Genomic DNA, 21,013 nt, shown 5'->3' with positions numbered 1-21,013 from the left:
TCACACTGCCCATTGACAAGCAGGACTCATCTCTCAGTGACCGCCATTCCTCAGTGTAGGGAACACACTCTGGAAACTCTAGCTGGTGTTAATGTGTGACTGACCACCCCCACCCCCACCGCCCTGCCCTGCCCTGTCCTGTCTGTCTGACAGGAATGTGTTCCGGCGGCTGCTGTCCCATGCGGAGCCGGGGAAGAATGACGTGCTGTCCCTGGAGGAGATCCTGGCCGAGGGCTCAGAGGCCGGGGACAGCGGCTCCCTGCAGTCGGACCCTGGGCGCTCGGGGAAGGCCAAGCTGCGTGCCCTCCGAGAGGCCATGTACCACAGCGCCGAGCACAGCCACGTGGACATCACACTGGACATACGCAGCTTGGGTCAGTCCTCTCTTTCTCCCCCCCCTCTCTCTCTCTCTCTCATTCATGCACACACAGACACACAAGCCCTATTACAGTATATGGGACATTGGAGGTCTATGCTTTTCTCTCTCTCTTACACACACGCACACATCCCATTATGGGTTCACCCTTTTAAACTCTGTATTGCACAGACGCACACACACACACACACACACACCACACACACACACACACACACACACACACACACACACACACACACACACACACACACACACACACACACAGCCTTCAGAATGAATAAGTGCATGGCCAGTAGGGTCTGCACTCTGCTCAGTTTCTGAAGGCTCTGGAGATACTAAGCCAATCCCTCGCTCTCATAAAAAACACAAGAAAGACAGAAATGAAACACCTGGAGCCGGAATGGCTTCCTGGCGCTTCCTGGCGCTCACACAGACACTCCTCCCAGTTCCTCCCTTCTGCAGATGGTGCTGCTTCTCACATCAAATCCAGAGGAGGAAACAGGGGTGGAAACTTCCGCCAGTTTCAGCACTAGCAAATTCTACAAACTTCACCAATGGGATGCAAGGAGAACCAGTGAACTCTCGCCCATATTTTCCTTTTATTTCTAATCATAAAATCAATTAGGAAGAGGTAACTGTTTGTGGTGCGTGACAATTGTAGTCCCACTTCATAATACTGCCTGTTCCAGAGGAGCTATACTGTGAGTAATTATTTCAATCAATAACAATGAATAGCAGCACATTGGCGTCATGGGGGGGGGTTGTTTTTAGCTACAGTTACATAAACTGATAAATAAATGTTAATGAAAATGTTTTGTCATTATTTTCGCTCAGTTCTCCTTCTAAGGCTTATGGCAGTAATACATGTATGGTTCTTAGCTGATTGTGTGAATTCAAAAGAAGTACCCACAGTCTCCATAAGTGTTCTTGAATAAAATTGCATGAAAAGGTGAGCTTAGTCACACATTCAGTTCAGTTCATTTTCATATCTGTCAGAAGAAGTATACCTACTCACTCACTATCCCCGGGCACACGGTGATATAACCATGATTCAGCACTCTACTATACAGTATCTTCTCTGGTTCAGGGACATCTATGGCCATACTGCCTGCTTTTCCTAGCCATGACTGGTGTGTGTGTGTTTGTGTGTGTATGTTGCAGGTATCCCGTGGACGCTGCACACCTGGTTGGAGTCTCTGCGCACCTGCTTCCAGCAGCACCGGCGGCCGCTGATCCAGGGCCTGCTGAAGGAGTTCAGCTGCATCGAGGAGGAGGAGTACACCGAGGAGCTCATCACCCACGGCCTGCCCCTCATGTTCCAGATCCTCCGTGCCAGCAAGGTTTCTCCCTCTCTCTCTCTCTATCTCTCTCTCTCTCTCTCTCTCTCTCTCACACACACACACACACACAGAGCATTCCGTCTCACCACCCGTGCATCATTTCATCCATCCTACCAAATTCCCCCAGGAGAACTCTAGTACCTTCATGTCCTCATAACTTCCTCTATACTTCTTACAGTACAAATCCACCCCAAAAGTTCCTGAACACATTCCCCTGGCTCTTCCTCAGGTGTTTGAATCACCCCCTCTCACTGCTGCTCTCTTGTGATATTCTGCTATTTCACGTCAGCCAGAGAGCTCTGTAAGATATAACTCAGTGAGATGCGCCCCTTTGTCAGGACATCATGTTCAGATGTTCAGCTCAGTGACAGCAGAGGAGATTGGGAGGGTGATGAGTTCTTCTGGCATCAGTCCGGTCCATCTCCCTCCTCTCTCTTGGCCTCCCCACCACTCTCAGGGGGATTCAAACACAAAGCTGTGGGAGTGCATGGTTGTTGACAGTGTCTGTAGCAGTGAACACCTACACCTCCCTCTCTCTATCTCTCCCTCTCTCTCTCTCTATCTCTCTCCCTCTCTCTCTCTCTCTCTCTCCAGCACGGACACGCCTCTGCTCTCCTCTCTGCTCCTCTCTCCTCTGCTCTGCCTCTCCACCCTCCGACACTTTGCTCCTCTCCTCTCTGATCTCCTCTCCTCTCCTCTCCTCTGCCCTCCTTTCTCTTCTCCGCTCCTGCCACCTCCATTGTTCATGTTCATCTCTGAGTCATCCACACAAAACCACTGGTCTTTTTTCACTGCCCCCTCGCCTCTCTTTTGAATGGCTCTTTTTTCCATCTCTCACTCTATTTGCTCTCTCTCTAACTCTTGTTCTCTCTCTCTCTCTCTCTCTCTAACTCTTGTTCTCTCTCTTTCTCTCTCTCTCTCTCTCTCTCTATATATATATATATATATATATGCTCTCTCTCTCTCTCTCTCTGTCTATTTCTATTTTTTCCTCTCCCTGTCTGCCTGTTCACTCTCCGCAAGACTGAGAGAGAATCAAAGATGCTGTGTATGCACTTCACGCCCTGCTCTCTGCCTATGAGCTACCTTGCCTGATTTATTTGTGCCTCTGTCTGTGTGTGTTTGTGTCTGTGTGTGTATGTGCGAACATCCATGTGTTTGTTCATTCTCATCTTCCTGTGTGTGTGTGTGTGTGTTTGTGTGTTACAGAATGAGGTGATCAGTCAGCAGCTTGCAGTGATTTTTACGCAGTGCTACGGTCCCTACCCCATCCCCAAGCTGACGGAGATCAAGAGAAAACAGACCTCGCGCCTAGGTGAACACCACCACCACCACCACCACCACAAACACCCAATGCTCCAATCTATATGTCAAGCAGTCAGGCTGCCTGGTCGGCTTTGGTGACACCACTGTGTTTCTGTGGGTTAGATCAAATCATCTCAAGCTGCCTAGATTACAATAATCTGACAGCCCCATTCCCAAAATCAATTGCCAAAATCCATTTGAGCAGCCAAATGGTTTGTAGCCAAAATTGCCTTACCACAGCACACCAAACCTGCCCAGGAATTCAGTCAAACCAAACTGAGCCAGCTCTGAGACAGCCAAAAGAGACAGCTCTGCCATCTAGTGGACACATATGGCATGCTTTTATGAAGACAATAACATCTGCAAAAGCACCATCAAATATTACTCCTGTGATCCTGTGCAATAGATTCTTATGGTGTGAGAATTATGAAGACATTTTCCACTCTCGGATCTTGTTTATCCCCTAGGATGTTGTTTACACTTTAAGGGGAATTGAAGTGTTTGTGGGGAAGCCAGACCTCACATCTTGTTCAGTTGTATGGTTATGTTGATAGGTCTGTGTTGTTGTAGTGATGAACATGGGGAAATGTCTCTCCCTCTGCTTTGATGTTGAGCTTTAGGAGCACTGCAATTATGTGAGTAATAGTGTGTGGAGATAATGTGTGTGTGAGTGCTAGTGTGTGGGGATAGTGTATAAGTTACAGTATAGTGTGTGTAGTAGATTGTGTGAGTGTGTGTGTGTGTGTGTGTGTGTGTGTGTGTGTGTGTGTGTGTGTGTGTGTGTGTGTGTGTGTGTGTGTGTGCGTGTGTGTTGTGTCGAATTCTGATTAACTGATTCAAAGTGAAAGAATACTTAGATGTGCAGCTTTAATGCAATCCGGAGCATGTGTGTGTGTGTGTGTGTGTGTGTGTGTGTGTGTGAGTGATAGTGTGTGAAGATAGTGTGTGTGGAAAATGCCTGAGCCTGTGACCTGACCTCAGCCTCCTCTCCCTCTTCTAGACCCGTGCTTCCTGAACAATAAGGAGATGTCTGACGTGACGTTCCTGGTGGAGGGCAAGCCCTTCTACGCCCACAAAGTTCTGCTGTTCACTGCCTCTACCCGGTAGGAGGAGCACACATCTCCACACTTCCTCTCCATTCACTTTACATCTTTTTACATAATTTCTCAGAGCGTGCGTGCGTGCTTGCGTGTGTGTGCGCGCGCGTGTGTGTCTAGCAGAATGGACACTGACCCATGTAAACATGTCAGTCTAACCCGCCTCTTCCTCGACCCCCTCAGATTCAAATCCCTCCTGGTGAACAGGCCGGTCGGGGAGAACACCTGTATTGAGATCAGCCACGTGAAGTATAACATATTCCAGGTAACATACTTTCCTCATTCTCTCCGCAAACAGCCATGGCTGACCCTCACAGTAGGTGTGCTGTGCGGGGGAAAGATAGAGCTGCTGCACTTAGACATGAGGTGGCAGCAGAGGTCCATGGCTGACCACTAATGACCTGAGACGAGCTTAGAGTTCCAGAGCTAATCGAATACTTTGAGAAGCCATGTTTGGCTCATGAGGGCATGAGAGCCCATAATATATGTGGAGTGTGGCAGGGCCCTAATGACACTTAAAGAGCTGCCGCTCTACTCTGATGAGAGCTGTCCACTTAAACTGCTGTCCATGCTGGGCTGCATCTGCCGCTGCGTGCCCGCCTGCCTGCCCGTCCAACAAGTGTCTGAGTGGGAGACGTGAGGGTTTAAGTGTGACAGGAAGGCAAACACAATCTCAAGTCTGCAGTGAACAGCTTTGTGGCACAGCGGTGCAGCACTGCAATCAAATCTCTCTTAGTGGGCTTGAGTATACCACAACCACACACAAAACCACACACACACACACACACACACACACACACACACACACACACACACACACACACACACACACACACACACAGACACATGCAAGCACACATACACGCATACGCTCACGCACACACACACACACAGACACACACACACACAGGCACACACACACACCTAGAGACTAAAAGATCAAAGCAATTCTTTGTGAACACTTTGTCACCCTCCCACATAGCTGTGGCACAGCAGGATCCCTTCTCTCTCATCCAATCTGTGGCATTTGCACTGGTCTCTTCCAAAGTTCCAGTGGGGACCTCTTGCTCTTTCTCCCTAAAAGAACAGCTAGTGTGCTGTCTGAAAAAAGAAAAGGGCCCCATGTTATGTACTATAATTTGAAAGTGCTCAGTAATTTCCTTCCATTAGTTGAACTCATGGGGATGGGTGTTAAAGGAATTATCCGGAGTAAAATGCACTTTAGATCGATTTACGGATGATTGGGAGTACATACGTTGAGTTGACATCTAAATCATGTCATTCGGATGTGTTTTGAGAAAGTTCGATGTTACCGTTTTTAGTCAAAGCTCGTTAGCGTGGAAGTGAGAAGGGCATATTATTTCGCCGCTACAAAATGCTATTTTTATACCTCTTCTACAGTTCCAAACAACATTGCACGTGGTAGTGAGTAGAGGGTCCCTAAAGCCAAACCGAAGTGTCCCGAGGTCTTTATGTGGTCGGATAGAGAGTCCAGAATGAATGAACAAAGTATAAACATATAACTAAACTCCACTGTACAATAAAGACAGTAGAAGATAAGAAAGATAAGAAAACTAACAAAACTAAATACTAAATACACTATATAAATTAAATTAAGAAAAGTCCAATGTGCTTGAGGGTGATCAAGCATAAGACGCTTGTAGTGACAGGGCCGGGACTGGTGAGGTGCTAAAGGGAGTGAGTGTCATGGTGAAGGTGCAAAAGTAGTCCAACCATAGTCCTTTAGTTATGTGTGCATGGCAAGGTGCTCAAGAAAGTGAGTGTCATGGTGAAGGTGCAAAAAGTAGTCCAACATTAGTCCAACAGTGCAACAGTGCAATAGTAAGGTCTAGAGACCAGCATAAATAATATGGACAAATAGGAGAGTAAAGTATAATGTAGACAAGGTAAAATAAAAAACTATTTCAGTGCAAGAACAGGTTGAGGTAATAGGGTTATAGCCATTCATTCATTCAGTATTGTAGCAGAAGCCTGACCGCAGCCATTGATCATGTGTGCTAATCTAGCATGAAAAACAGTGTAGCAGTAAAACAGTAGTGAAAACATTAGGCTGTGTACATTAGTAAAACAGTAGTAAAACAGTAGTAAAAAGTATTAAAGCAGTAGTGGACAGTCAGTACTCAAACATGGAGAGGGTGTATGAGTAACTAACAACTGCCTGTTTTTTGCAGCTGGTGATGCAGTATCTGTACTGTGGAGGAACTGATGCCCTGCACATCAGAAACACAGAGATCATGGAGGTGGGCTTCTACACTGCGCTGCTTCGATGCAACCCTGCTCTGTATAAATCATATTACAGTAATATTGCGTGCATAGCACTCTCACTCTCCATGGCATCTCATCTCATCTCATCTCTCTCAGAGAAGCCTTGTCCTATGGCTGCTGTAGCTGCAAGCTGTAAAGGCTACTTGTCTTGTTTTGAGGGGTTTCTCTTGTGAATACTGTTTCTCTCCTCCTCCCCCTCCTTCCATGGCTCACTCCCTCCTCATCCCCCATGCTGTCATGATGCGTCTGCTCTCTCTCTGTAAATAAGGCCCGTCGGGGTGTGAAGGGGAGTTCCATATGTGTTGCCTGCCAGGCGCATCAGGGTCCTGAGCCAGATTGCTGGGCAAATGTGCCCTCTGCCTCAGGACCCTGGCCAAGACACATCTCGGTCACTGGTCACATCAAATGTGGACTTGTGAGCTGGTGGGAGTGCAGGAGGGTCAGATGAACAGGGGATGTTTGAGCAGGAGAGAGGGGGCTATCCTCAGTGCAGTGAGTGAGTCCTCAGTGCTGTGTGAAGGTCTGACAGCAGTGTGTGTGTGTGTGTGTGTGTGTGTGTGTGTGTGTGTGTGTGTGTGTGTTTGTGTGTGTGTGTGTGTGTGTGTGTGTGTGTGTGTGTGTGTGTGTGTGTGTGTGTGTGTGTGTGTGTTTGTGTGTGTGTGTGTGTGTGTCCTCTCTCTCTCTTAGCTCCTGTCTGCTGCCAAGTTCTTCCAGCTGGAGGCGCTCCAGAGGCACTGTGAGATCATCTGTTCCAAAAACATCAACACAGACACCTGTGTGGAGATCTACAACCATGCCAAGGTCAGCATATACATATACACACGCATGGATGTATGTGTGTGTGTGTGTGTGTGTGTATGTGTGTATGTGTGTTGTGTGTGCATGTGTATGTGTGTGTGTGTGTGTGTGTGTGTGTGTGTGCGTGTGTGTGTGTGTGTATGTGTGCGTGTGTGTGTATGTGTGTGTGTGTGTGTGTGTGTGTGTGTGTGTGTGTGTGTGTGTGTGTGTGTGTGTGTGTGTGTGTGTGTGTGTGTGTGTATGTGTGTATTGGGATGTGCTTGTCTTCCACTCTCCTTCACTCGCTCATCTCTCCTCATCAGTTTCTGGAGGCCCAGGAGCTGGCCTCGTACATCGAGGGCTACTTCCTGAAGAACATGGTGGTCCTGATCGAGCTCGAGACGTTCAAGCAGCTGCTCTACGACGCTCCGGCCGAGAACACCCCCTCTGATGTCCTCCAGGACCTGGAACGCACACTGGCCACGCGGATCCAGTCCATCCACCTCTCCTCCTCCAAAGGCTCCGTCGTCTGAAGGCCCTCCAGACTCAAGGGAAGGGAGAGGGGGCTTCTATAGCTCCCCCATCCACCTCCTCCATCATCGTGTGTGAGGTCGCATCATCAACTTCACCCAACGGAACGCAAGCCTGTCAGGAACAGTGCCAAGCAGGGAGCGGGAGGACCAATCATGACCACATAGGAAGCGCACGGCACTACGGGGGAGCCTGCGGGACTTGAGTGACCTCTCTGTGGAGCGATGGAGGGGTCATTCTGAATGCCATTACATGCACAGACGAAACCTCTGCGCCAGCGTCTAGAGTTGTTGCTTTTGCAATAATCACAAAATAGCAGTGACAAATAGAAAAGCAAAGTTGTTATTTTTGGCAGAACATTTTAACGATGTACAAAAAATATTTACGGTACAAATGGATCTTACTGGATGCTGCCAGTAATATATTTCAGATTATTAATATAAATATAAATATTGTCTCTTGAAATTTGTGATGTTGTGTGTGTGATTGAGAAAAATGTGGTGTTTGTTTGGGTGTGTGTGTGTGTGTGTGTGTGTGTGTGTGTCTGCGTGACTGTGTGTATGACGGTATGCTCAGGTGAAGTTAGTGTAAAACATGTACGTGGACAAACTTCAATCAGTGCTTGTCTAAAGACACACCAGAAATCCCAGAATGCCAGTTAGTTACCCTCTCTCCAGGGAGGCCTAGAACATTCCATTTATAGCGGACACTTCAGTTGGCTGGAATCTCAGCACTACCAGGAAATTCTAGAGTTAGACCTGCGTCTGTTAGGACAACACTGTACTGTACAGATCATTACCCGGCAATCCATGGACCAGGGAACCCACAGCGACACACACTGCTTCTACAATAGTACACCACTCAAGACTTGTTTTGGCGCTGTCACTGATATCACTCATGAACCAATATCCATTCATCACAGTTGATGTGTGTGCAAACCCACATGTTGGCCACAAATGGACCTGGTCTTTATTGACTTGTAAATACTGTCTCTGTAAATCAGCCAGGGAGCGCTCTCTCCCCTTTTAAGTTACTGTACAGTATCAACACATTATTGTCTGCCCGCAAGTGTCTCATCAGACCCAACAGGACAAACAGGCCACTGTCTGTATACGTGTTCTGGTGTAAAGATGCATGTGGTTGTTTGTAACTTTTGCTTTGTACTTCTGTGTCTCAAAGATATCTTGTTGTTTTGTTTTCGTGTGTGTGTGTGCGTGCACATGAATGTGTGTGTGTGTGTGTGTGTGTGTGTGTGTGTATGTGTGTGTGTGTGTGTGTGTGTGTGTGTGTGTGTGCGCGCGCATGCGTGCGTGTGTGAGGGTGTGTGTGTGTATGTCTGTGTGTGTGTGTGTGTGTTGGTGGTGTGGGGGGAGGGGAGATTTTAAACGAGCATGGCGTTTTGATCATGTTTACCTGTGCTGTGAAACAGTGATCTCATTCCAGGTCCAAGCTTGAAGAGACTCATCTGGTACATGTCAGATATCATCAGTGCTCTGATGTGTGTCCATCGCCATGGCATTCGTGCAAACAGATCAATCTCACTCAATGTTATGTTCTGTTTGACTGAATATCTCACTCTGTAGGAAAAAAAAGAGATTAATGCAAATTGATTATATATGTATCATGTTTGGAAAACCAGTCTTGAAGTGTCTTCTTTTTACTGCACTTACACCACAGAAAACCAGTCTTCTGCCTCTTTTTAACAGGAGGAAGGCAGAGAACCTTTCAGATTCATTAGCTAGTCTGTTTGGAATTCATGTTCCTTTCTGTCCTTCACTCTGCCCAAGTCCAAGAACCGATTTTTTTGTTCTGTGATAGTTCAGCACACACTGCCTGCGGTGCTTTGGAGGAGAACAGAACAGAGGCTTAATTTAATCTCAAGCCCTGGCAAGATATCTAAAGATTAAAATCCAGCACACATCCCTGCTTTCAAAGAGTGTGATGATGTTGTGTAAATGTGGTCTTTTTGAGAGAAGAGCCAGTCAGAGTTTGTGTTTGCCTAGAGATGAGGAGAAGCCATATTCTACTTGCTGAAACTTCAATGTCAATGTCACCACCCAATCCCCAATGCACAGATGAAAAGGTACCAGTACAAAAGGATGGGTTCTCTGTGCAGGTAAAGAGAATGCAAATGGAGAGAAGAAACAGATGGAAATAAGTGGAGACGCCAGCCAACCCACAAGAGTGAGAGAAAGAGAGAGAAAGAGACAGGGTAAGGGGGGAGAGAGGGGGAGAGAAGAGAGTGAATGATAGAACTATGGGGGTGCGGGCCACCCTATGTGAGTGAATGAGAAAGACCGTCAGAGAGACAGTACAGGGAGATAGAGGAGAGGAGCCAGACAGTTAGCGCGAGAGAGAGCGAGGGTGGGGGGTGGGGGGGTGGGGGCAGACACAGAGAGGGGGCTTACTAGTGGGGATTGGGGGAGCCGCAGAGAATGAGAGCTTGTGCTGTCTCTCTCCAGTAAACAGGCCAGGGATTGTCTTGGGTTTGATCCAGCGGCAGGAGGAATCTGAGGAGGTGGGATGCATGCGCTGGCTTTAGCAACTTTCTGCATGCAACTCCACTGAAATGCTTAACAACACTGCACAAATGTGTAGAATAACCAACCAGCAACCAGGGTCATGTGTCTCACTTGATGAGAATGAGTCAGCCTCAGAGCTAACTCTGCCAACTATGGCTCGCCATTCTATTCTAACAGCTGAATTGTACTAGTGGAGTGTTTTCATAATCACCTTCCCCCTCGCCTTTAGATATTTCCCTCACACATACACATACACACACACTCACACACACACACACACACACACACACACACATTAAAGATAGCCTACTGCGTTGATTATTTCAGGTGAAACTGCAAATTCTCACAAAATGGACAAATTGCTTCAGTAAATACAAGAGAAAGAGCAAGAGAGAGATACATACAGAGTCAAAGGAACTGTGTGTGTATGTGTGTGTGTGTGTGTGTGTGTGTGTGTGCATGTGAAGTTCGTCATGCTCCTTGAATCAACAGGCCAGAGAACTTCGGCGGGTTGAGGAGGGAGAGAGTGCCACATTGTTGAGTAGGTATCCATGGTAACAGCTGCTTAAGGGGCGACACTGAGCTGAAACTGTACTGCTGTGCAAAGAATCTGAATGGAGACCAGAGCCTCTGCCCCTCCCCCCACACGCCACACACACACACACACACACACACACAAATTCCCACAACCATATAACCCCATATATCCCGTTCCCATATAACTATACTAAACATCCACCCAATACACTTCTCACCTGACCAGACACACAGACACTGAAGTGACCAGACACAACTCATGCAGAGACAGGCACCTGTCCAAATCATGCTAATGTTTGGCCCCTGGCACAACTGTGACTCCCTCCCCAGTTTCCCTCCTGACTTCCAACACGGGTGCGGGGAAGCATTGAGGCGAGGCCGTCCCTTTAGAACAAAGCCGTTCACTCGGACGCAATCCTGACGGAGCAGGGGCTACTGCAGGGCTTGTTTGAGGAGTGCTGGTTTGAAGTGTACGGGAAACTCCCCTGGTCCGCAGACCGTGTGACTGACCCCACTGCCCGCTTGCTTGGCCGCCCCTAAACCTCCGTCCGACATCTTAATTTGCAGCGCTGTTTTGTGTGACTCGGCCCTGCCTGCAGTGGGGCTCTCTGAGGAGATGAAAGAGGCGCCCCTATAGGGACCGCATTCACACACACACACACACACACACACACAAGGTCCAAGTCATACGGCCCTGTGAAGCTGCCCCTATTGTATGGATGTGCGTGTGTGTGTGTGTGTGTGTGAGAGAGAGAAAGAGTGCGTCTTTGTATATGTGTGTTCATGTGTGTGTCTACGCATGTTCCTCTATGTGTGCACTGAGCATGTTGACCTTCGTGTGTGATCTCTCTCTGTGTGTGTTTGTGTGTGTGTGTTTGTGTGTGATCTCTCTGTGTGTGTGTGTGTGTGTGTGTGTGTGTGTGTGTGTGTGTGTGTGTGTGCGTGTGCGTGTCATCCCTTCACATGTTTGTCCATGTGTGAGCGAGCGGACTGGAGTGAGTGCTCTCATTGAGGGCTTGTGGGTAGGAGGGCCGGCGGTGGTTCCCCCCACTCGGAGCCCCAGCTCCTCCAGTCAGCATTGGCATGCACTGGACGCAGCCTCCTGGCACTCAGCGAGCTGGCAACTCACCACTCCCCTGTTTTTGTTCTGCTCTTTCAAAGAGTGGCTCCAAAACTTTTTTTTATTGGTGGACAGAGAGAAAGAAAGAAAGAGAGAGAGACAGAAAGAGAAAAAGAGAGAGAGAGAGAAGGGGGGAGAAGAGGGAGAAACAGAATAACAGAGAGACGAAACAGACGAAACGAGGAGGAGTGTGTGTGAGAGAGAAACAAACACATAAACAGCAAATTAGAGTGAGAGAGATAGAGAGACAGATAGAGAGAGAGAGAGGGAGAGAGAGAGAGAGAGAAGGAGGGAACGGCGGCAGAGACAGACGGAGAGAGACAGACAGATAGAAGAGGGTTGGGAAAGGACAAGTAGGTTTCAATGAGCACCACCTCTCTCCCCCTGCGCAATCCTGATCTTCTTTTGTCTCACAAAGGAGAAACAGTGGAGCCCTACTATCAGGAAACCCTGCTGCACTACACGCCGTACAGGTAAGAGAAAGAACGAGGGATGAAGGGACCACACAGAGGAGAGAGGGATGGAGACGGGAGAGAGGGATGACAGGGGGTTACGTGTGAAGGAGGAATGTTAAGGGGGTGTGTAAGGCACAGAGGGAGGGGTTGTTTTGGAAAAGTTGGATGCATTGTGTGTGCCTGCTGCACTTTAAATGGTTAAAGTTCTAGAAATATCCAGTGGCTCTTTGCAGTTTGGACTCACGAGCCATGATGTTGATTGCTTCTAATGGATATGTGCTGAAATGTTATGAATCTGAAATGATTTAACATGCTTTTCCTATTCACAAATGTGTTGCAATCTGTTTTGTAGGTATTATTATAGTGATAAATAATCAGGTGTTTACAGATCTTTTTTCATTCCCGTAAAAAGCAAATGATTATGGACCACTTGGCTCTGGCTATTAACATGCCATCACTTTTGCCAACTTTTTGCTGAATTACATAATTCAGCTATCTAATTGCTCTACATGATTAAAATGAACAAGCAAAAACCCTGACAAGTTTTTTCCAGAAGTTCATTAAGAACAGCATGCCATGCTCTCAGTACTGTGTGATCAGTGACCTTTAGATGTAGAGAGTCCTTTCCAAGCTGTCATTTTCAATTCACTTTCACTGGGAACAGGATGCATGACTAGACTCCAAGCTAGACTCCAGAACAGAATGCTGGACCATGAAATGAGCATCGACCTCAAACAGCTTTTTAACTAAACTCCACCGGAGAAAACACTCCGGTGTGCCACCAGCACAGGTGTATAAGCTCCATCCTGCTGCCAGGTGTCCGTAACACTGAGTGGTGTAAGAGCTCTAATAGCCACACACACACACACACACACAATTCAACCTTGTTTTACTCACTCAGACCTTTGAGAGAAGTTAATGATGTTGAAGATGGGAGGGAGTCCAAGTCCAGCCCAGATGATTAGTGAGCTGTTAGTTAGCTACTCTCAGTTAAAGACTCACAAGCAAAGTTACATTATGCAGTGCTGTGGGGGTTTTAACACTGAGCTGACCACCCCTCACCCCCGCCTTCACTGCCCCTCACTCTGACCTCCCTCACCCCTCACCCAGGGGCCACCTTCCCACGATGCAGCGGGATGAGCTCGCCGTCGGCCGGGAAGAGCTCAGCTACGACCGCGTGTCCACTCTGGAGCGCGGCGAGCGCGTGGCCACGCTGGAGCGGAGCACGCTGGGCCGGCGCCTGGACCACGACAGCTACACGGTGGACGTGAGGGCCAGCGACCTACAGCTTCCACCGGCCAGGCCTGTCCACCCCTGCCTCAGCTACCGGACCTGGCTCTACAGCGCCCTCATCGGGGTGAGAGTGGTACTGCGCTGCAGGAAAGTGACAGAGCGATGTGGGAGAGAACTATTCAGATGAAAGGAATTTGTTCTAATAAGAGACTGATTGAAATGAATAATGAATGAGTATAATGAAAGAAAACAAAAGAGCCAAGTGGTGAATTTTGTGTTGAACAGTGGTGTGTGTCTCAGAGCGCAACTAGAGATTCAGCCTTTACAGTAAGTGTGGGCTAACACAGTCAGGGTTTGCTCTTATGTGTCTGGGTATGTGTGCTTAGGCTTACAGGCATACATGTTTACAGGTGTATGCTGAATAAATTAATCTTTGTGTGGTGTGTGTGTGTGTGTGTGTGTGTGTGTGTGTGTGCACGTGTGCGCCTGCATGTGTGTATTTGTGCATGCCTGCTTGTGTGTGTGTGTGTGTGTGTGTGTGTGTGTGTGTGTGTGTGTGTGTGTGTGTGTGTGTGTGTGTATGTGTGTGTGTGTGTTTGTGCATGCCTGCTTGTGTGTGTGTGTGTGTGTGTGTATGTGTGTGTGTGTGTGTGTGTTTGTGTGTGTGTGTGTGTGTGTGTGTGTGTGTGCACGTGCGCGCCTGCATGTGTGTATTTGTGCATGCCTGCTTGTGTGTGTGTGTGTGTGTGTGTGTGTGTGTGTGTGTGTGTGTGTGTGTGTGTGTGTGTGTGTGTGTGTGTGCACGTGCGCGCCTGCATGTGTGTATTTGTGCATGCCTGCTTGTGTGTGTGTGTGTGTGTGTGTGTGTGTGTGTGTGTGTGTGTGTGTGTGTGTGTGTGTGCTTGTTCCCCCCTCAGAGCAGTCTGCTGGTCACCACTGGCTTCTCCCTGTACCTGGGGAATGTGTTCCCTGTGGCCATGGACTACCTGCGCTGTGCTGCAGGCTCTGTGAGTAGCCCACTCAATCACTCACTCGGCCACACGCACTGCGGAGATAGAGCTGACTCTCCGTTTACCCTCAGAGTACAGCAATCAAGGATCTCTGGAGAACATGATGACCACTCTATAAACTCAGTTCTATCACTATGTCCACAAGGGGGGCTGCCTAGGGCAGAAGGGGTATTGTACACCTCCTCCCCTCACTCTGGGCTAGGCAGAGTTGTGTTAGCTATCTGTACAGCCCTTACGGATGCTCTCATATTTCATCTGGACATTGTGGCTTGTAGGAGCCATATTTGGGTTTTTGTGAACTAATCTGTGAAATAAGTACAAGTACTTTAGTTTACATTACTACATCATAGAAATGCGGTTTTAAGTTAACAGAAATTATACCATTTAACTTAAGAAATGTCATACTTACCTTAATTACCCTGAGCAGTATCTTACCTGTATGTACTTACCTGATTACCTGTCACGTGGTAGTAGACACACCCCTTTGACGTGCCTGTGGTGCGAAGCGATGGCTTTAATTAGTGCATTCACACATGATGCTATGCTTATCTGTTCCTCAGGGTATCCCTGCAGCAATTGTTAGCTTTGCCATTGCCAAAAACAGACATGTTGCAGTAAGTATCTCCGTATGGCCTGAAAAAGAATGACTTTTACAAGAACAAGTGTTTTTAAATATCCACAGATGTTTATGAGGGAATATGAAGGTGATCAACACTCACAGTAACACACTTTGAACACATTTGCCAGTGATCTTTCATTCTCTCATGGGCTTCTCAGAGTTATTCACACATCCTTAACCTAGGGCACTGTGCTCAATAATGTTACAGTTTTAAATAATTTGCTAATTAGTTTTTAACTGTAACAGTTGTTCAGCCGCTTTATTGAATGCCTTAAATAGTCATATTGGAGAAAAATGTATTCTATGAATAATTGCTGAAACCTCCACTTTTAACTGCAATTATACTCTTAAACCCTGGTATGAATCATGTGGCTAGCAACAAAAGCACTAATCTGTTCCATCTGCGCATCAGGTGTCAGATTTCCAGGTGATGTTTGTGTCCTCATTTGCCGTGACGACCACCTGCCTGGTGTGGTTTGGCTGCAAGCTGGTCCTCAGTCCCTCTGCCCTCAACGTGAGTCCCGAAGCACATCCCATAATAGATCAAAAACACACATGTCTTATTTTGTCAAGGATTTGGGACTGCAAATTCATTCAGTTTCACTGCATCCATCTCAGTTACTGGTTACACACAGAATAGGGAGCAGCATTGTTTCATTTGATTTAGATGGCTGTGAAGTGACCCAAGCAAATGTAGATTGGAAATAGCTAAGAGCAATTTCATTCCACACAATTGCATAAAGCAGTTGTGTACACTCTCTGATTTGGTCAGTGGAGTATGACAGCACTTCTAGCTGACTACTTCAGAGGCTGAAATGGTGGTCATCTGGTGTGCCAGACAGGAAATGGTGAGCACATCTCCTGGCCTGCATGAGTCACTGGAGGATTTCACAACATGCCCTCTCTCCCACTGGGCACTACACGCAGTGAGCACTCATGAAATGTTCTGACCTCTTCTTTTTCTTCTCCTTCTGTGTGTATGTGTGTGAGTTCTTATGTACGTTGTGTGTGTGTGTGTGTGTGTGTGTGTGTGTGTGTGTGTGTGTTCTTATATATGCTGTGTGTGTGTGTGTGTGTGTGTGTGTGTGTGTGTGTGTGTGTGTGTGTGTGTGTGTGTGTGTGTGTTCTTATATATGCTGTGTGTGTCTGTGTGTGTGTGTGTGTGTGTGTGTGTGTGTGTGTGTGTGTGTGTGTGTGTGTGTGTGTGTGTTTGATCACAGATCAACTTTAACCTCATCCTGCTCATCCTCCTGGAGGTGCTGCTGGCCAGCACGGTCATCCTCTCTGCACGCTCAGCTGAGGACTGCTGCAGCCGCTCAAAGGTACATCTGGGCATTTCGTTTTCTGAATGTTTAAAATGTATCATCCACACTTGGCTATACAGTATCATCCATCACATTAAAAGTTTAAAGCACTTTGCCTGGTGTGTGCTTATAATTTAAAAGAAAGTGAATGAGATTAGTAAGAGTTATAAATGTTTATTTTACTAACAGACTGGTGTTTTTTCTTTTTTGGCCAGCAGATGGGGTATGTTGCACCTAGAAAACCTGTCAAGTTCCCCGCTAGAGTCCTGAAGGCCTACTCTGTAAGTCAACTGCTGAAATCGTGTATCTTTACATTAGGGTTACACTGCACTACTAAGAGATTTGTGATTACACTGTACATATCTCTTTCACTTTGTTGTCACTTATGGTTGTCTGTCTAGTCCTAACATGTTGTCTATTTATTGTGTTATTGTATTTGATATATTTTAATTATTGTATGTCATGCCCCTTGAGACCAAAGCAAATTCCTTGTATGTGAAAAGGTACATGGCAATAAACCTGCTTCTGATTCTGATTGTGATCTGAGTGTGAGAATGGGAGGAGGTGAGTGTAGAGTGGACAGAAACAGACACTGTCCCTCTCTGTGGCAGGTGATTGAGGTGATCGTGGGGATCTCCGCCGTGTTTGGTGGCATCATCGCTCTGAACATGGACGCCCTCATGCCCGGACCCTACCTATCCGTCACCTTCTTCTGGATCCTGGTGGCTGTAAGTGTGTATGAGTATACTGCTCTGTGGTAGTCTGGTGGCGTGTGGTGTGTGATCTGTTCTGTACTCCTCCTGACTGTGTTGTGATGTCTGTGTCAGTGTTTCCCCAGTGCCATAGCCAGCCATGTGGCAGCCGAATATCCCAACAAGTGTCTCGTAAGTCTCCTCAGTACTCACAGACAAATGTAAACACACATACACATATAGCATGGGTGTACACACACACACACACATCAATACTAACATGTAGGCCTATACACTCATACTAACACACACAGAACACACATACACTACACAGAAATGCTTACACACATCCTTAATGCTATTTAATTGTATTCACAGTATGCCACTGCAGTGCATTGTTTTTATATCATGTACGTTATATTTAAGGTATATTTATGTTGCCCTCTCCATCCTTTGCTCTTCTTTTCTATGGCCTGTGCATCTCTCTCATTCCCCCTCTCCCTGTCCTTATCCTTCTCTCATTCTATCCCTCTTCTCTCATGCTCTACTCTAATTCCTGCATCTCTCCATCTCCATGTCCCCGGGTCACCCCAGGTGGAGGTGTTGATTGCCATCAGCAGTGTGACGTCCCCTCTGCTCTTCTCTGCCTCTGGCTACCTGTCCAGCAGTGTCATAAGTGTCTTCGAGATCTTCCACCAGGAAATTCCCATCTCCAAAGTAAGACTTCACACTGACACCCAATCTGCTGCACTGCTGTTCGTACCTCACACATTCATACGGCTGGGTGCTACAAATGTGAACGAAACACAACTGAATCAGATGCAATGAACGCGTGTGTGTGTCTGTGTCTGTCTGTGTGTGTGTGTGTGTTTGTGTGTGTGTGTCTGTGTGTGAGCAGCAGTCCTATGACATCCTCCTGCTGATCCTGCTGGTGCTGCTGCTGGTGCAGGCTGTTCTGACCGTGTCCACGGTGGTCCACTGTGCCTCCTATAAGAGCCACATCCGCCAAGGGGCACCAGAGTGGGAGGACAACCTGCCACCACCCCCACGCCTCTATGAGGTGCACCCACACTCATACATATAGGCCAGTAAGATTTTACACACACACACACACACTCTCTCTCTCACACACACACACACATACACACACACACACACACACACACACACACACACACACACACACACACACACGCACTCTCTCACACACACACACACATACACACACACATGCACTCTCTCACACACACACACACACACACACACCATGTACAGTCGTATACCTGAACTTCCACGACAATCTACAGTGCCGCATACTGACGAAAATCATACTTTTCATGCAGTGTTCATAACATTATGTTTCCAGACCTTACGTAGTACAGAAACACTCACAATAACCAACTCATCTTCCCATTGACTGTCAGCTATTCTAACCATGTCATCTCCCTCTCTCTCTCTGTCTCTCTCTCTCTCTCTCTGTCTCTCTCTCTCTCTCTCTGTCTCTCTTTCATGCTCAATGTTTCTGTCTGATCTTTTCTCTCTCACAGCATCAGGCGTCCAATGGCAGTTTGAGGGAGTTTGATAAGGACAAGGCTTGGAAGGCTGTAGTGGTGCAGATGGCCCAGTGACAAGAGAGAAGGAGAGGGAGAGGACAGAAGGACAGCCAGTGGCTTTATGACATGACTGAATGAATGAGCCAGTGAGTGAGTGAGTGAATGAGTGAGTGAGTGAGTGAGTGAGTGAGTGAGTGAGTGAGTGAGTGAGTGAGTGAATGAGTGAGTGTGTGAGTGAGTGAGTGAGTGAATGAGTGAGTGAGTGAGTGAGTGAGTGAGTGAGTGAATGAGAATGAAAGTGCATGCGAGCAATCTGACAGTGAGAGTCTGTGTGAGGTAGTGAATGAGTGTGCGATCCAGTGCGAGTGGATTGAATGAGCATAGAGATAAAGAGATTACGGTATTCCACAGAGCCCATGTCAGTCAGAAGTGTAAAGAGATTAAAGTAACACTCGTAGAGCTCCCATCACAGGGCCTGTGACTGTAGCCCAGCCACACAATGCTCACAGAAGCCCTTGCTGTTTGTGTGCATCCATACAGTATCTCTGTGGCCTAACATTGTACACTAGAAGCTTGATTAGCACTGAAAGACTTTTTTTCTGTAGCTGATCCCAGCACATGATATTCCATATCAGCCTGTCATGTTACTAAGAGGCGCAGACATCGTCTTTCCCGAATTGTTCAGGCAGATGGTATTGCTACGGTTCCAAGCAAGCGTGTGGTAAAGGAAGGGTCAGTGAGTGCCGTTGTACAGCAGTGTCTGCACTGTCTGGTAGAACAATCTTTTGTGTATACAATCTGTAGTGTGAGGGTTCAGGTCTTCCGAATGTCCTCAGGAAGCCAGGAGTCCTATCTCATGAAGCACCACTGCTGTAGTATGATATAGAGAGCAATTGTAATGTGCATGCTACTGACTACTTAGTCCTCTGTGTTTTGTGTATATTAGTTATATGTTCAGGCCTGCTGATTTTGTTGTAATAATAAAAATGGCTACTGTTGAACTTTGTAGACGTGGACTTTTGTGTCAAAGTAGGGAAAAAAGTAGGGAAAAAAGGGGAAAAAATAGGTCAAATTGTTCATGATCAATTATGATTACATTATGTCTGCCTATTGTTGGAATGTTGACATTGCAGTTTTTCTTGCATCTGTCAACTCTGACATCACATTTTCAAAACAATTAACACACAAGCCTAAACCATGGCACACTGGCCAAAATGGGTTGTTTATTTTTGATTGAACCTTAATTTAAGTTATTACTTATTGTTGCTATATCTGTGCCATTTGTTGATATTTTACACAATTATAGTATGTGTAAGATCTACAGTAGCCTCCTAGACAAGACACATTTATATATTCCAAGTACAACTTATACCTACAGCATGGGTCTCCAACAGGTAGCTTGCGAGCTACCAGTAGCTCCCCACCTGTTTCTAAGTAGATCGCTGAGTGATTGCCGATTAAAGAACTGCAAAGGAGTTTCACACATGGCCATCAGATATTCATAATTATACAGGCAATATCTCATAGCAGTGAATACATTATTCCCATTTGTTCAACACAGTTACAGTAATCTAATGGAAGTTAGTTTTTCAGAGAGCTATGTTAAATGTTTCAAAAAAGGGTGTAAAAACATGTGGTAAACCAGTGAAAAAGTGTTAACACATTTTTGCGAGATGACTTCTGCTGGCTGGGCTGAGAAGGTGAAAATTAAAATCAAGTGGAACCCAGTTTCATAAAGTGCATCTCATCAATCCAGAAAAACTGTAATAACACATCATTATCCAGGAATGTTTAATGAACAACAGCATACATTTAAGCTCTGATACTTCTACACATATATAGATCCTAGTAGAATTACTAGAGATCCTTTGAATATTTTAGCACAAATAGCTCCCTGAAATGAGAGGAAGCAATCTGCTATGTCCAACATAGTAGGCCTGAAGTGATTAAATGCAAAAGAGTCATCTATGGTATGACTCAGGCATTTAATCCGTTTAAATTATAACCAGCCAGTATTTCAATTAGAAGAGTAAAGATGTCAAGGATTGGTATATTGTATTGCACCAAGATTAGATAGCTGTATGAGAGTTGGAGGCGTGGAGGGGGCGCACTATTGGATTCATATAAAAAAGAAAAGATAAAAAGGTTGTGACGACGAATCTTGAAAATGTGTATTGTATTGTTCAAAGTGGTGGTGATTCACCACATCGGTACTTTGGGGAACCATTCCTCAAATGACTTAAATCACTAGTG

General features: G+C 46.5%; 2 protein-coding genes across 2 annotated transcripts in view; both read left to right on the top strand.

Moving 5' to 3' along the window:
* btbd11b (BTB (POZ) domain containing 11b) overlaps positions 1-9,350 on the top strand; it is a 64,843-nt gene extending 55,493 nt beyond the window's left edge. The window contains exons 10-17 of the mRNA XM_076265615.1: positions 154-374; positions 1,541-1,719; positions 2,929-3,034; positions 4,025-4,127; positions 4,305-4,386; positions 6,314-6,382; positions 7,095-7,208; positions 7,508-9,350. Coding sequence (XP_076121730.1) covers positions 154-374; positions 1,541-1,719; positions 2,929-3,034; positions 4,025-4,127; positions 4,305-4,386; positions 6,314-6,382; positions 7,095-7,208; positions 7,508-7,717 — 1,084 coding nt within the window. The 3' untranslated portion in view covers positions 7,718-9,350. The remainder of the gene's footprint in view (positions 1-153; positions 375-1,540; positions 1,720-2,928; positions 3,035-4,024; positions 4,128-4,304; positions 4,387-6,313; positions 6,383-7,094; positions 7,209-7,507) is intronic.
* Positions 9,351-13,475: 4,125 nt separating this feature from the next.
* On the top strand, positions 13,476-19,599 carry mlc1 (modulator of VRAC current 1). Its single transcript, XM_076273082.1, has 10 exons — positions 13,476-13,706; positions 14,500-14,589; positions 15,153-15,206; positions 15,624-15,725; positions 16,432-16,533; positions 17,127-17,243; positions 17,343-17,399; positions 17,802-17,924; positions 18,106-18,267; positions 18,755-19,599. The coding sequence occupies exons 1-10, from the start codon at positions 13,476-13,478 to the stop codon at positions 18,833-18,835; spliced, it is 1,119 nt and encodes a 372-aa protein (XP_076129197.1). The 3' UTR covers positions 18,836-19,599.
* Positions 19,600-21,013: the final 1,414 nt, after the last annotated feature.

This window comes from Alosa pseudoharengus, unplaced genomic scaffold (assembly GCF_046254945.1).
Source record: "Alosa pseudoharengus isolate Yale_2024_CS ecotype anadromous, Long Island Sound unplaced genomic scaffold, YU_APseudo_1.1 YU_APseudo_1.1_scf_10, whole genome shotgun sequence".
Classification (NCBI taxonomy): domain Eukaryota; kingdom Metazoa; phylum Chordata; class Actinopteri; order Clupeiformes; family Clupeidae; genus Alosa; species Alosa pseudoharengus.
The sequence above is the reverse complement of the archived record's forward strand: the minus strand, read 5'-3'. Positions and strand labels throughout refer to the sequence as shown.